This window comes from Hyla sarda, chromosome 4 (genome assembly GCF_029499605.1).
Source record: "Hyla sarda isolate aHylSar1 chromosome 4, aHylSar1.hap1, whole genome shotgun sequence".
In the NCBI taxonomy this organism is placed as follows: Eukaryota; Metazoa; Chordata; class Amphibia; order Anura; family Hylidae; genus Hyla; species Hyla sarda.
The window spans coordinates 287,916,249-287,931,096 of NC_079192.1; the positions used below are offsets into that span (position 1 = coordinate 287,916,249).

At 42.6% G+C, this 14,848-nt stretch overlaps 1 protein-coding gene across 2 annotated transcripts in view; it reads right to left on the reverse strand.

Moving 5' to 3' along the window:
• Nucleotides 1-14,848, reverse strand: part of PPM1H (protein phosphatase, Mg2+/Mn2+ dependent 1H) — a 140,179-nt gene that overhangs the window by 75,786 nt on the left and 49,545 nt on the right. For both annotated transcript variants that reach the window (XM_056574465.1, XM_056574466.1), the window contains 2 exons: nt 12,664-12,826; nt 7,543-7,887 (listed from right to left, as the gene is read on the reverse strand). In XM_056574465.1, the coding sequence (XP_056430440.1) occupies nt 7,543-7,887; nt 12,664-12,826 (508 nt within the window). The remainder of the gene's footprint in view (nt 1-7,542; nt 7,888-12,663; nt 12,827-14,848) is intronic.

Sequence of the window (14,848 nt, forward strand, 5' to 3'; positions counted from 1 at the left end):
ACTGATGCAAGAAAGTTAAAGAGATTTGTAAATTACTTCTATTAAAAAATCTTTATTCTTCCAGTACTTATTAGCAGCTGTATGCTACAGAGGAAATTCTTTGCTTTTTGAATTTATTTTTTGTCTTGTCCACAGTGCTCTCTGCTGACACCCGATGCCCGTATCAGGAACTGTCCAGAGCAGCATAGGTTTGCTATGGGGATTTTCTCCTGCTCTGGACAGTTCCTGATTCGGACATCAGGTGTCACCAGAGGGCACTCTGGACAAGACAAAAAAAAAAAGAAATTCAAAAAGCAAAGAATTTCCTCTGTAGAATACTAGAAGGATAAAGTATTAGAAGGATAAAGTTTTTTAATAAAAGTAATTTACAAATCTGTTTAACTTTCTGGCACCAATTTGTTATGGGCAGGATTATACAGTCATTGGTTATACATGATTTACATTAAGGGGGCCTGTATGCCTAATACATACTTCCTGACTGTATAATCCTGCCCATCACATGATATTCATACCAATTACTGAAATTAAGTTCACGCCCATCTGACAGATTTCCGAATTGTCAGACAAACTTTAAACCCACACATCTCAGGAACAGAAGAGCATATCAAGAAACTGTAAAAAGGTGTGTGACCAGGGCATCCTACCATATTTAATAATAATGCAATCTAATGTTTGAGGGGTTGGCCATAAGTCCTCTTTAAATCACCCAGTATATTTCTGGGTTAAGGTGCCCATTGACATTAGGAAAAGGGTTAAAGGAGTACTCCACTGCCCCAGCGCTCGGAACATTTTGTTCCAAACACTGGGTGCGGGGGTTGTGATGTCACCGCCACGCCCCTCATGATGTCACTCCATTCCCTCTCAATGCAAGTCTCTGAGAGGGGGCATGGCGGCAACTACGCCACCTCCCATAGACTTGCATTGAGGGGGCGTGATGGGACGTCACAATCCCCGCAGCCCGCACCCAGCGTGCTGTACAAAATTCTCCAAATGCTGGGGCAGTTGAGTACCCCTTTAACACATTGCTTTTGACCAACCATTCTTGGCATCCTTGAGTAGTCCAAGTGCAGCACAGGATGCCATGCAAGGAAAATTAAAAATTAAAAAGCTCCATCCAAAACTAAAATGGTACAAATAAAAACTACGCATCACACTGCAAGAAAATATCCGGTCAAACAGAATAAAGATACTGGGCCTCATTTACTAAGGCTTTTCCGAGTCGATTTTCTGGGGTTTCTGTGGCGCACATGTCCTGTGCCAGATTTGGCAACAAAAAAATCAAAAAAACCCTACTAAAAGGAGCGTAACCACTGGGAAAAGGGTCGTGTCTCTGAAAAATCTACAAATTAACTTCTTGTTCCCACATAAAATTTGATGGATTTTAACTCTGGAAAAACCAACAGCTCAGAGCATGTGTTAAAAAAGCACATTCGTAAATACACAGAAAAATACCTGTCAGGGAAAAACCCCACAAAGAAAACTAAACTCCACTCTTAGTTAGTGTCATTTTATTGTAAAAGTGCAATGCTTGAAACAAACCCTCCCAAAAGTGGCAAAATTGTGTTTCCGCCCCCCCTTCTTGATGCCTTAAATTATTATTTTGGTTTTGCTGTACATTTTAAGGTAAAATGAAAGGAGTCTTTACAAAGTATAGTAAAAAACAAGGGTCTCTGGATGGAAAAATAAGAGTTGTGTCTCTTACAATGTGAAGAGTGAAAGATTTGCCTCATTCTCGCGCTGTGTTCTCAAGGGGTTAAATATATGGGCATCTTTAGATCTATAATGTTCACAATACCAATCTAGGACAGGTAGTCATTCATGTAATAAAAAACTAGACACCTGCTTTGTTTCTATTTCTTGCTCAGATAAAAGTCATCTTATCTTCTTAGATCTTAGCCACCTGAATTCCTGGCACAATAGTCAGACTTTAAGAACATTCTTTGTTGAAAGAGAGGTATAAAGGCAATAAACCGGCTGCTGACGGAAATCTGATGGGATCAGTCTCAATGGCTTTTCTCTGGAAGATGATTGCATGATTATTGGACAAAAAAAAAAAAAAATATCCCAAAAAACCAACGTAATGTCATTAACTGATAAAAGCCGATTTCCTCAATAAAAGGGAACGGCAAGATTAAAAGGTAGAAAGTGATATCAATTATATGGGGAGCACTCGAGATTTCTTTAAAAAAAAAAAATAAAATATGACATCTGGGAAAAAACAGGAATGAAAACAGTAACTAAAGTCCATGCAACGTTTTAGGGCCAGGGCTTTATTTTTTATAAACTGGCAACACCATTAAAGGGGTACTCCGGTGAAAAACTTTTTTCTTTTAAATCAACTGGTGGCAGAAAGTTAAACATATTTGTAAATTACTTCTATTAAAAAATCTTAATCCTTCCTGTACTTATTAGCTGCTGAATACTACAGAGGAAATTCTTTTCTTTTTGGAATGCTCTCTGATGACATCACGAGCACAGTGCTCTCTGCTGACGTTATCATACAGCTGTTATGCATGGTTGCTAAAATGGACAGAGATGTCAGCAGAGAGCACTGTGCTCGTGATGTCATCAGTGTTCCAAAAAGAAAGGAATTTCCTCTGTAGCATCCAGCAGCTAATAAGTACTGGAAGGATTAAGATTTTTTAATAGAAGTAATTTACAAATATGTTCAACTTTCTGCCACCAGTATATTTAAAAGAAAAAATGTTTTCACCGGAGTACGCCTTTAAAGAGTACCTATAAACTGTCTCTAATTCTTCCCCTCCCCCATGTGTCCCTGACTCTTCCTAACGCTAATTCATTTATTTATTTTTTTAAACAAAAAACCCTTTTCCTACCTTAATCTTTCGCTGTATAGCTGCTCATCTCTGTGAAGTCTGTGAGAGAGGAAGGGGGAGTGGCCCGGCAGGCTTGTAGTCAGCTGAAGCCTGCCCGGGCTGCTTCCGCCCTTCTATCCCTAAAGCACCTCTATCTATCTCTTTGCACTTACTTTGTTTAAGGAAGACCTCTATCAGGCTAGGGGAAAGGCAGACCCGATCCTTCTGTATAGCAGAGCTGTGCTACACTGACATCTGGCCAGCGCACGCCAGCTCTCCATCTCAGGGGGCAGAGCCTGATTACGCGGCCGGCCAGTAAGGAGCTGCTCTCTGCTGTGCAGCAGGCACAGCGCTTGCTCCCGCCTGTCTGATTGACAGGCAGGGAGCTGCGCTTGTCAGTGTCCCCGGTACTGAGATTTCGGGCTCGTGCCAGGCCAGCATGAGTCCGAAATCTGGGAGACGTGCATGTAGGGAGACCCCTAGTGGTCATATTTTAGATAAAAAAAAAAATAAAAAATTCTAATTACATGCGTTTTGAAAGTTGTTAAAGGAGAACTACGGGATTGAAAATTTTCAGATCCGACCGTACGGGGCCCCGGCTCTCTGCATAGAGAGCGCGTGTCGACCACCGCACGAGGCGGCGGCTGACACGCACCCTCCATTTACTGCTATGGGAGAGTCGAAGCGCTGCCTTCGGCAATTTCCGGCTCTCCCATAGCAGTGTATGGAGGGGGCGTGTCGGCCGCTGCTTCGTGCGGTGGTCGACACGCGCTCTCTAACCAGAGAGCCGGGGCCCCGTACGGGAGATCGCGGGGGGCCCCAGCGGTCAGACCCCCCGCGATCTGAAACTTATCCCCTATCCTTAGGATATGGGATACATTTTTCAATACCGTAGTTCTCCTTTAAAGGAGACATTCCTGAAGAACATATCAAAAAGATTTTTTGATGACAGGTACTCTTTAAACTAGGGCTAAAGAAATTATTAATTCTTCCTCTATATGATGGTTATCTATAGATATTATATGGTTGTAGACTTGTATGTATGGGTGAACTATTAAACGTGTGTGCAGGAACTTTTGTAGTTTGGTATGTAGTGCATCTGGTAAACTTCTATTTAAATTATCCATTGATGATAAAACTGAGTACATCTTATGGTACGAGAAGTAAGGAAGAGAGATGGAGTAATCGAGGAAGAAAGACAGAAGGAAAAGATTGTCCCCTCTATTACTATAAAAAGATGTACCCTTATAACTATGCCGAATCCTAGCACACAACCTGACATTTTAGAACAGAACCATGAAGGTACAAGGTAATATGATTTCCTGCACAACACTGCCACCTGCTGTCCACCAAGCAAATGATAAAAGCAACACACTTTTATTTTTAGGACTTTTTACAGAAGGCTCCATTCCAGGCTTTTCCAAACTGGGTGCTGTGACACACTAGTGCAACAGTTTCCAACCTGGGGTACAAGTACCCCAAGGGGTACTTAGCAGCTCACCTGGAGAATACTCATAAAAAAATCTATAATGGCGATTGCCTGCTGGTACTAGCTGATTTTGCTGCCCTGAGGAGCGTAGCAGGAGGACAGCAGAGAAGATGCGTTGGCACCAGGCTGCTGTGGACGGTCACTACAGTGTCCGCTTTGGTGCTCCACTGCTCCTTCAGACCGGAAACCTATTGCTATAGGCCATAGAAGTAGGTCCCCAGACCAGAGGTGCGTGGAGCACTGAAGCAGTATACAACTGTATGGGGCCCTACAAATATATGGCAGCACAGAGGATGCCTACAATAGTGTGGGGGCCTACAACTATATGGGGGCACAGAGGGGGCTTACAACAATATAGGGGCAGAGGGGCCTACTTCAGTATGGAAGCAGGATGGAATGCCGTCTGCTACTACATGGGTGCACAGAGGGGGAATTATTACTGTATGGGGCAATGTGTGGGGAGTTTATAAAGAGTTGGACATTGTACTGGGTAAAGGATCCTTATAATGTTTGTCTGGCAGGTTCTGGGGAGACAAGTAATGGGGGTCTAGGCTTAATAGCGAAGAAAAGGAAAAGTTAATAATGACTCTGATCAGAAAAGAAATCCCCTGTGAGTCAGGAGGCCTAGAGAGATAGAGCGACGCAGAGCCCCTGCACCTGAGCCTGCTGGAGCGCACCAGGGGACACAGGCAAGGTGAGAAATGCACAGCAGGGGATCAGAGGAGGGGGGGGGGTGCGTTTTTATGACACAGGGGGGGAAAAATGGCACAGGGGGTGATAAAGGGGAATACTGAAATGGCACAGGAGGGGATGAAGTTGGGTAATGATGTGGCACTGGGGTGATAAAGGGGGGGGGAACTGAAATGGCACAGGGGGTAAAATGGCACAGTGGATGATAAAGGGGGGAACTGAAATGGCACAGGGGAGATAAAGGGGGAAGTGGCTTGGTACAGGAGGTGATGAGGGTGGTTAAAATGGCACATGGGGGATCAAGGTGGGTAATGTGGCACAGGGGGTGATAAAGGGGAGTAATGATGTGGCACAGGGGTAATAAATGGGGGAAATTAAAATGGCACAGGGGGGATAAAGGGGGAATGGCACAAGGGGAATGGGGGGGTGATGTGGTACAGGAGGTGATAAGGGGGGTTAAAATGGCACAAGGGAATCAAGGGGGGTAATGTAGGACAGAAGGTGAAAAAGGGGGTAATAATATGGCACAAGGGTGGTCAAGAAAGGGGGATGACATAGCACAGGGGAGGAGCAAGGGAGGAAAGATGTGGCACAGGGAGTGATGAACGAGGGAGTGAAATTGCACGGGAGGGGATAGAGGGGGAAATGATGTGGTATAGGGGGGGCTCAAGGGGGTAGGAATTAAGTAATATTGGGGGGAATCAAGAGCGGTAAAGTAGTAGCACAAGGGGGGGTGATGGGTGGTTTGAAATGGCACATGAGGGTGGTGAAGGGGGAATTAAATGGCACAGGGGAGTAGCAGCCACAGTTCTGATGCTGATACTGGTATTATGTTTGTGCATCATGGGAAGTGCAATGTGAAAGGTGCAACTGGCGGCGCGGCAAGGATTTTTATTACCCAACTATGCACATCTAAAAAGGTTGTCATCTATAAGAAAAGTTTTGAAAGTTTTGCTTTATTCATACTACTGCTATATGTATGGAGGTATATGTCGGGTGTATTCCCAGACATACACCTCTGAGGTTTACCTCCTACTTCTACAAATGCATAGCCATACTGTGTTATATCTTATCTATTGATTAAGGTTATCATTAGGATCGGTTGGAAATATGAATGAGCAATTGATCCTAAAGAAATAAATATACCCTGGTGTTAGTATACAAATCAAAGTTACCTGACATGTAATAACACAAGACAAAACATACAGAATAGAGCCTCCACATAATAACAAAGTACATCCAGATGGCAAAACTGTAGTTCCAAGGATAATACAATGTACACAATACATAGGTATGGTAAATAGCAGTAAAAATAAAATATACTATACAGAACACAAAAAGTTACTGAGAACTCTGTATCTGTCCTTGCTGCTGAAAGGGAGTTTTCTCACTTAATAACTCTATATATCTGGGTAAAGTATATTTATTTTTCCTGCTATTTGACATACCTACATGTGTCTCTGTTACATTTACTTGTTTCATTGCATGCTGCATCCTGGGGATTGAGTAGACTATTTGCTTATGGATCTAGCGCTGACATTCCCTAATCTGTATATAATACTACCCATGATATCCCTTATCTATGACCCATGACTGATGTTGCATTATCCTTAGGACTACAGTTTTGTCCTACTGCTTTAGTTATCTGAATGTACATGTTAATTATATGGAGGCTCTGTCCTGTATTTTTTATCTTATGTGTTAATATAGGTCAGGAAACCTTGTTTTGTATATTAATAGTCTTGTATACCCAAATGTCCTGATGATAACATGTGTTAATAAAAACTTTAGTCCAGATTTATTAATCTGTCAGAGACAAAATCTGAAGACATTTTCCCATAGAAACCAATTACAGCTCAAAACTTTCAGGATTGGCCAGAAGATTGCAGTTTAAAGGGGTACTCCACCCCTAGACATCTTATCCCCTATACAAAGGATAGGGGATAAGATGTCAGATCGCCGGGGTCCCGTCGCTGGGGACCTCCGTAATATAGCAGGCAGCACCCTGATGCCCCCTTCCATACACTTGCATTGAGGGGTCAGGGCGTGACGTCACACGGGGGCGGAGTCGTAACATCACGAACTTCCTTCCCCGTGGTCGGGAGGAATTAGCCTGAGAGCCTCCAGCGTTTCCGGAAGCAGTTACAGGTGGGTGCTGCTTGCTATATTGCGGGGGTCCCCGGCGATCTGACATCTTATCCCATATCCTTTGGATAGGGGATAAGATGTCTAGGGGCGGAGTACCCCTTTAACTGGGTAGGCGTGACCACCTTAGTTGATGCTAGAAGGCGGTCATTCCCCAGGGAAACAGGGTAAAGCAAAGCAGGCACAGGCAACAGGGCAAAGCAAAGTAGGCATATGTGGGAGGAAGAGGTATATATTGCTTGTAAGTTAGAAATAAGTTTCATTTCATACAATGCATTAGACTGATATTAATAGGAAACCCCAAGTTTCATGATCATTTCGTACAATAGGATACACCAAAGTTTGGATAAAGTAATTACCAGAAAAGTTCAGTTTACTAGTATGTTTGTGCATTTCCCTTACCATTTCCTTAAATGCATTTTCAAGAGCTCCAATGACAAGACACTCGTGTGGAACTTTTTTCTCTGTAAAGAATCGGGTCTGGGGTGTGCTTGGCGAGCCTGGTGCCCCTGCAGCGCCACGTAATGATGCAGCCCTAGTCAGAGTCCTACTATTGGTGGATGTTGTTTCGGGATCCTCTCCCAGACAGGTGGGAGGTAAAACTGCTGAGTTCTTCAAGATATCTATAATGTCCTGTAGTTGTTCTACAATGTGGTGATGAAGAAGCTTAGATGCTACAACAGCAGCTCCAGCTCCTGCATGTCCATCAAACAGTGCCCAGTACTGAAATGTGATTCCATCAGCTTCCTAAGAACAAAAGAAATAGTCGGTTATAAACAATCATATTATAAAGCAACAATAAATGGGTCGGACAACTGAATATGCTATCCTACAAGTCCATACTGTGACATCTGCCATTTGGCTAATAGGAGCTTCGAAAAAGCTCTCGGTTATGTGTCTGGTGTATTCAGTAAGGAAGCTCTCCTACTTTCCATTTCGCCCCTCACGGCAGTGACAGACAAGCTGCTGAGGGTCTATTCACACGGCAGAATTTCCGACTTAAATTAAAGCCCATAGACTTCAATGGAAATCCACACTCCCATTCACATTTCTGAATTTCCCCTTGCGGAATTCCGCAAGCGGAAATTCAGAAGTGTGAATGGGAGTGTGGATTCACATAGAAGTCTATGGGCCTTAATTTAAGGCGGAATTCCGCAAGTGGAAATTCGGCCACGTGAAAAGACCCTGAGGGGTAGGTAAAAGCAGAAAGAGCGCTCACAATTACAGCAGATCCATAACTATAAGGCTACTTTCACACAGCCGTTGTGCCCCGTCCGAAAACGACCGTTACTCTCTTTTTTTAAATTTTTTTTTGGCCTTTAACGTCTGTTATTGGGATGGGGCACAACGGGCAACAACGGGTCCCGATGGATTTCATTGACTATAATGGGGTTCGTGGGGCACTGTTTTTGTAGCAGGAGTAAAACACGTTGCAAGCACTCATTTTTCTCCCGTTATTCTCCTCTCCTTTCTTGACGTCCGTTGCCTGCCGGGGTCACAACGGCAGTGTGAAAGGGGGCTCAGTCAAAGCTCGTGTTAGGCTGGGTTCACACCACGTTTTTAGCCATACAGGACCGCATACGGCTGGGGGGAACTAAAACCGGGCGCTCCCGTATCCCTGCCATATGCTGCCCGTATGTAATTCATTTCAATGAGCCGACCGGTGTGAAATGCTGACTCCGGTCGGCTCATTTTTGCCCTGTATGCGGTTTTCCCACCGGACCTAAAACCGTAGTGTGCCTTTTTGTGCCTATGTGGCTACTTGAAGTATGCTGTAATAGGCTTAAATGGTCTAACATTTCAAACAAATACTATTTGTGTGGGGTAATTAAAAAGAAAACCGCAATTTAGCAAATTTTGGAAGGTTTCGGTTTCACACCACACAATTTACGGTAAAAATTACGTGTTCTTTATTCTGTGGGTCAATACGATTAAAATGATACCCATGATTACGTACTTTTCTGCGCAAAAAAAAACCCAAAAAAACAAAAACTTTTTAACCAAATTAGTACGTTTAAAATCCCTCTATTTTGACGACCTATAAACTTTTTCCGTATAAGCGGCGTTATGAGGGCTAATTTTTTGTGCCGTGATCTGTTCTTTTTATTGATACTACATTTGTGTATATAAAATGTATACATTTTTTTATCAATGTATTTTTAAATAAAAAGTGATAAAAAAAAGCAGCAATTTTGGATTTTTTTTTTTACATTCATGCCGATCACCATACGGGACCATTAATATTATATTTTAATAGTTCGGACATTTACGCACGCGGCGATAGCAAATATTTTTTATTTATTTTTTACACTTTTTGGCGGTAAAATGGGAAAAAGGGACATTTTACATTTTTATTGGGGGAGGGGATTTTTCACATAGGGGACTATTTATAGCAAACAGCTGATTGCAAATACTGTTCAGTGTTATGCATAGATCAGTTTTATTGGCTATCTTCTGCTCTGGTCTGCTCGATCTCAGACCAGAGCAGGAGAAGCCAGGAAGGCGTCGGAGGCAGGTGAGGGGACCTCCATCCGCCATGTTAGCTGATCTGATCCCTGCGGCCGATCAGATCAACATAAAATGTAGCCGCTCTTCCGCAGATGCCATCATCTGTATTGATCTGAGGAGTTAATGGCTGACATCCGCGCGATCGCGGATGTCGGCCATTACCAGCGGGTCCCTGGCTGCAATCAGAAGCCGGGACCTGCCTCACATGACCCGATCATCGCTCCGATGCTCGCGGTCATGTATAGGACGTAAATGTACATCCTGGTGTGTGAAGTACCGCCGCACCAGGATGTACATTTATGTCCGTGGTCTTTAAGGGGTTAAAGTCTTGGCCACTAGGTATCTGAACTCTCTACAATCGGATGTTTACTAACAGTTAAAGGGAATCTGTCAGCTCTGTACCAGGTATGGAGTCACAGATCCCAGCAGATAGGTAGGTACCAGTGGGATAAAATTAACTGTGCTTTTAATTTTTCTAATCGCTGTTTGTAAGCTGCTGTGCTTTTGTTAGCAGTTTAAAAGGGGTAAACCAGCCCAAAGACATCTTATCCCTATCCACTGGGGACCCCCGCAATCTTTCATGCCTCACCCCGCTATCATCAGCCTCCGGAGCGAACACTGCTCTGGGTCTGATGAGTCACGATCACAGGGCCGGAGCTGTGACGCTCCCTCCCATAGGCTTGCATTGAGGGGGCGGAGCCGTGACGTCACTATACTCCAGCCCCGTGATCGTGATTCATCAGACACGGAGCGATGTTCTCTCCGGAGGCTGATGATAGGGGGGTGCTGCATGAAAATTGCGGGGGTCCCCAGAGGCGGAACCCTGCGATCAGGCATCTTATCCCCTATCCTTTGGATAGGGGATAAGATGTCTTAGGGCCGGAGTACCCCTTTAAGAGTCAAACTTGTGGTGCTGAGAAAAAGCAGCAAGCCTCCTCCCTCCCTCATGCATCGACTAATTGACATACAGGGTTCAAACAATCACAGATAAGCTTTCATTTTTTAAATGGTTCTGGATATATGAAAGCTGAGCACTGATTAGTTGCTATAGGAAAGAAAGACTGTTCTTCTTTTAGACCATTTTGTCCTGAAAAAAATAACTTACTTTTGATGGAAAAATAAGTGAATTTTGGAATATGGCAAAGAGGGAAAAAATAGCTTGGTCATTATGGCTCCACGTGTGGTCTCTATTTTTGTGTCTACTCAGTGTGGTCTGAATCTATGTGAATATTTTCTTCCATCTGTCCCCAACATATTTCTGGATATATGGAAGACAGTAAAGCAGAGTCCGTATGTAGTATTTTGGTCTGTACCAAGAGTTGAACAGACCGAGAAAACCTTTTCCTGTTTTTTTTGGGGCAAAAAATACTGATCTGACAAAAATACTGCTGACCAAAGTACTATGCTTGAACCCAGCCTTAGAGTTAAAGGGGTATTCCGGCCTAACTAACTTATAACTATCCTGCCAATTATGAAGAATTATGCTAGTTCTACATGTACTTGCTATACCGCTCTGCCGTGGATCGTCTTCTTCTTTTATGGTCCCCTCAGGTCTAGTGTTTCCGTTTAGGTATGGATGACGTTAGTCTCAAAATCCTTTGCGGCTCCAGGTGGCAGCTGGTATTAGGGGGCTTGGCTATTTCTTGTATTTCTTCTTGTATTTCCTCATAGTTAACCCCTTAAGGATCAGGGTTTTTTTTCCGCTTTTGCACTTTCATTTTTTTCCTCCTCACCTTTACAAAATCATAACCGCTTTCAATTTTGCACCTAAAAATCCATATTATGGCTTATTTTTTGTGCCCCCAATTCTACTTTGAAATTACATCAGTCATTTTACCCAAAAATGTACAGCGAAACGAAAAAAAAAAAATCATTGTGAGACAAAATTTAAGAAAAAAAACGCCATTTCGTAACTTTTGGTGGCTTCTGTTTCTACACCTTCTCTTTATTCTCTAGGTCCATACAATTAAAATAATACCTTACTTATATAGGTTTGATTTTGTCGTACTTCTGAAAAAAATCATAACTACATGCAGGAAAATGTATACGTTTAAAATTGTCATCTTCTGACCCCTATAGCTTTTTTATTTTTTCGTATATGGGGCGGTATGAGGGCTCATTTTTTGCGCCGTGGTCTGAAGTTTTTAGCGGTACCATTTTTGTATTGATCGGACTTGTTGATCGCTTTTTATTCATTTTTTCATGACATAAAAAGTGACCAAAAAGACACTATTTTGGACTTTGGAATTTTTTTGCGCGTACGCCATTGACTGTGCGGTAATTATATATTTTTATAATTCGGACATCTCCGCACGCGGCGATACCACATATGTTTATTTTTATTTACACTGGTTTTTTTTTTTTTTTTATGGGAAAATGGGGGTGATTCAAACTTTTATTAGGGAAGGGATTAAATGATCTTTATTCACTTTTTTTTTTTTTGCAGTGTTATAGCTCCCATAGGGACCTATAACACTGCACACACTGATCTTCTACATTGATCATTGGTTTCTCATAGGAAACCAGTGATCAATGATTCTGCCGCTTGACTGCTCATGCCTGGATCTCAGGCACTGAGCAGTCATTCGGCGATCGGACAGCGAGGAGGCAGGTAGGAGACCCTCCTCGTGTCCCACAGCTGTTCGGGATGCCACGATTTCGCCGCGGCGATCCCGAACAGCTCCCTGAGCTAGCTGGCAGTGATTTACTTTCACTTTAGATGCGGCGTTCAACTTTGAACGCCGCATCTAAAAGGTTAATAGGGCGCGGCAATGATGCTATTAGCCACGGGTCACGGCCGTTGTTAGAGGCCGGGCCCGACCCGCTACGCCGTGGCCCCGCATTATAGCAAGGGAAAGGACTCAGGACGTACCGGTACATCCTTGGTCCTTAAGAGGTTAAGCCCAGAATACCCCTTCAAGTTGAATGAGCGCAGAAATGCCAGGTTTCCATTATAACAAGGCTTAAAATATATAGCAATTGAACAGATAAAAATATTCAGCCCAATGTGACTACCGTGTTTTCCTTCAGTTGTAGGCCTTCTCCATTTGGTAGAGATGATCTTCGCTTGTTTGAGGATTTGTTGGGAGTGGACTGTACTCCAGTTTTCTTCTTCACAAACATAATTTCACAGCTTGCCTGATCTTCATTGTGTGTACTCTTGCCCGCATTTATCACCCTGTAGACCACAGATATAAGAAAAAAAAAAAAAGAGAAGAAAAATGATTTTATTAAAGAAATGCCATGTGTCTAAAAGACATTGATTCACAACAAATATGTATGACCTATTTATAGAATGTCTAAATTCTTGGGGCTCCAGTGATCACTAAAACAGTGAGGTGGTCACTGCATGGTCATAGTGAGGTGAAGTTTAGTGGCGGTCACGCATGTGCATTACAGCTATATTCACCTACATGGGACTGATGGAGACAGCTAGGTACAGCCATCAGCTGCACCCGTCAGCTCCACAGACACTAAATAGCATGGTAGCAGGTATGGTTAACTACTACTTTCCTCAAGCTTCTTTTCATTGCAGTCATGCAGTAAGGAGGAATGGGGTTAGGGACTGCCATTTTAGTGATTAGTGGGGGTCCCAGTGGTAAGGACCCAGCAGTCAGACACTTATGACCAATGTTTACAGTAAGACCAGACTAAAATAAAGTCACAGGTCACCGATGATGTTAAACTGTAAGCTCATGATGTAAGCTCATGCATACCGAACATTTCTAAGATACAAAAATATACATTAAATAATAATACCTGTCAACAAACTAAACTTTGAATATATTGTTCCTTATGTAATTATAAGAAACTTTTCTATTTACTTGCTATTAAAATTCTCAACCTTTATATGTTTTTAATGTGATTGACCAAACGCCCACTAGGTGGCTCTGTTCCCTGCAGCAAGTCAAACAGTTAGTTTGGTCTTCTCCTGGCCTGGCAGGAGACCAAACTCAGGAAGTGCGTGCGGGGCATGGTGAGGAACAGCTCTCACAGGCTTCAGTGATGTTGCATCTGCTTGGAAACGCCCACTTTCTCCTTCCGGGAGCTCAGACAATGTGAGCAAGGGGAAAGGTAGGATACAGAGCTTTTTAAAGCTCAGAATTTTTTTTTAAGGGCAGGAGGGGTGTTGGGAGTAGTTAGGGAATATAATCTGAGTCAGTTTAGAAAATATGGTTTGATGACAGGTACTCTTTAATAGCATACATGATAGTTATCTGCACACAATGATCGGCTTCTGTAGTCAGAACACTGTCTACTTCTCAGGGTGCTAATGGAGGATAGAGGTAGCCCCCTTCCTATTAACCTCTATTATGTGTCGCCACTTGTTATATAGGATAAAAAAAAAACTTTGGTGACAGGTTCTTTTTAAAGGATCTAACATCTTGGCGCCAGTGGTCTTGTTGAGTCTATGCCTCGAATGGTTGGAGCAGTTATGGCAGCACAATAGAAAACTATCATATTTGGCTTGGATTAATGGTATGGCTTATCAGTGTATGTACTATATAAAACATTTTTTTTTATAACTTTACATGCTGTATGAACTGTTTGTAATATGATGTTAGCTGACAACCCAAGTCTGTTAGAACTGTTATTGACCATAGAATAAATAGAGAGGCAGAAAAACAGATATTGAACAACTGAAAAGATAGAAATGTGGTCGTAAAGTCAGTAGTTGAGGATTTATAATTTTGGGTTCAAGACATGAAGACCAAGGTACAAACATACAATGTTAAGAACAAATATTACATAGTTAGGGTCCCTAGGGTCACAGATGAGGGATACCGACAGGGATCAGCACAGGTGAAGTAGGAGTAGAAGCCCTTTCCTTTCTCCAAGGCTCTGTTGACATCTTAATTCCATTAATGTTTATTTGTGGTACTTTTGATGGTAAGAATAGCTAAATCTGCAATGCTGTACCCGCCCTAAAAAAATATGAGAATGTCTATGCATCCCCCCCCCCACATGAATTCCAATGGGTTCATCAGGGGATCTATATTGAAAAAGCTCCATCTCAGCACAATGAATTCTGCTATATATAGAACAAATTATTCTAGTATGAACAGAGGCCAAGCCTGGAACTGCACAGTCGTATTTTTAACCAGATTATTGAGCAGTATACTTTCACATTTTAACTATGTGCAGTCAAGACATCATTTTTTTTTTTTTAAGGACAGTCCAGCACGAAAACATTTAACAT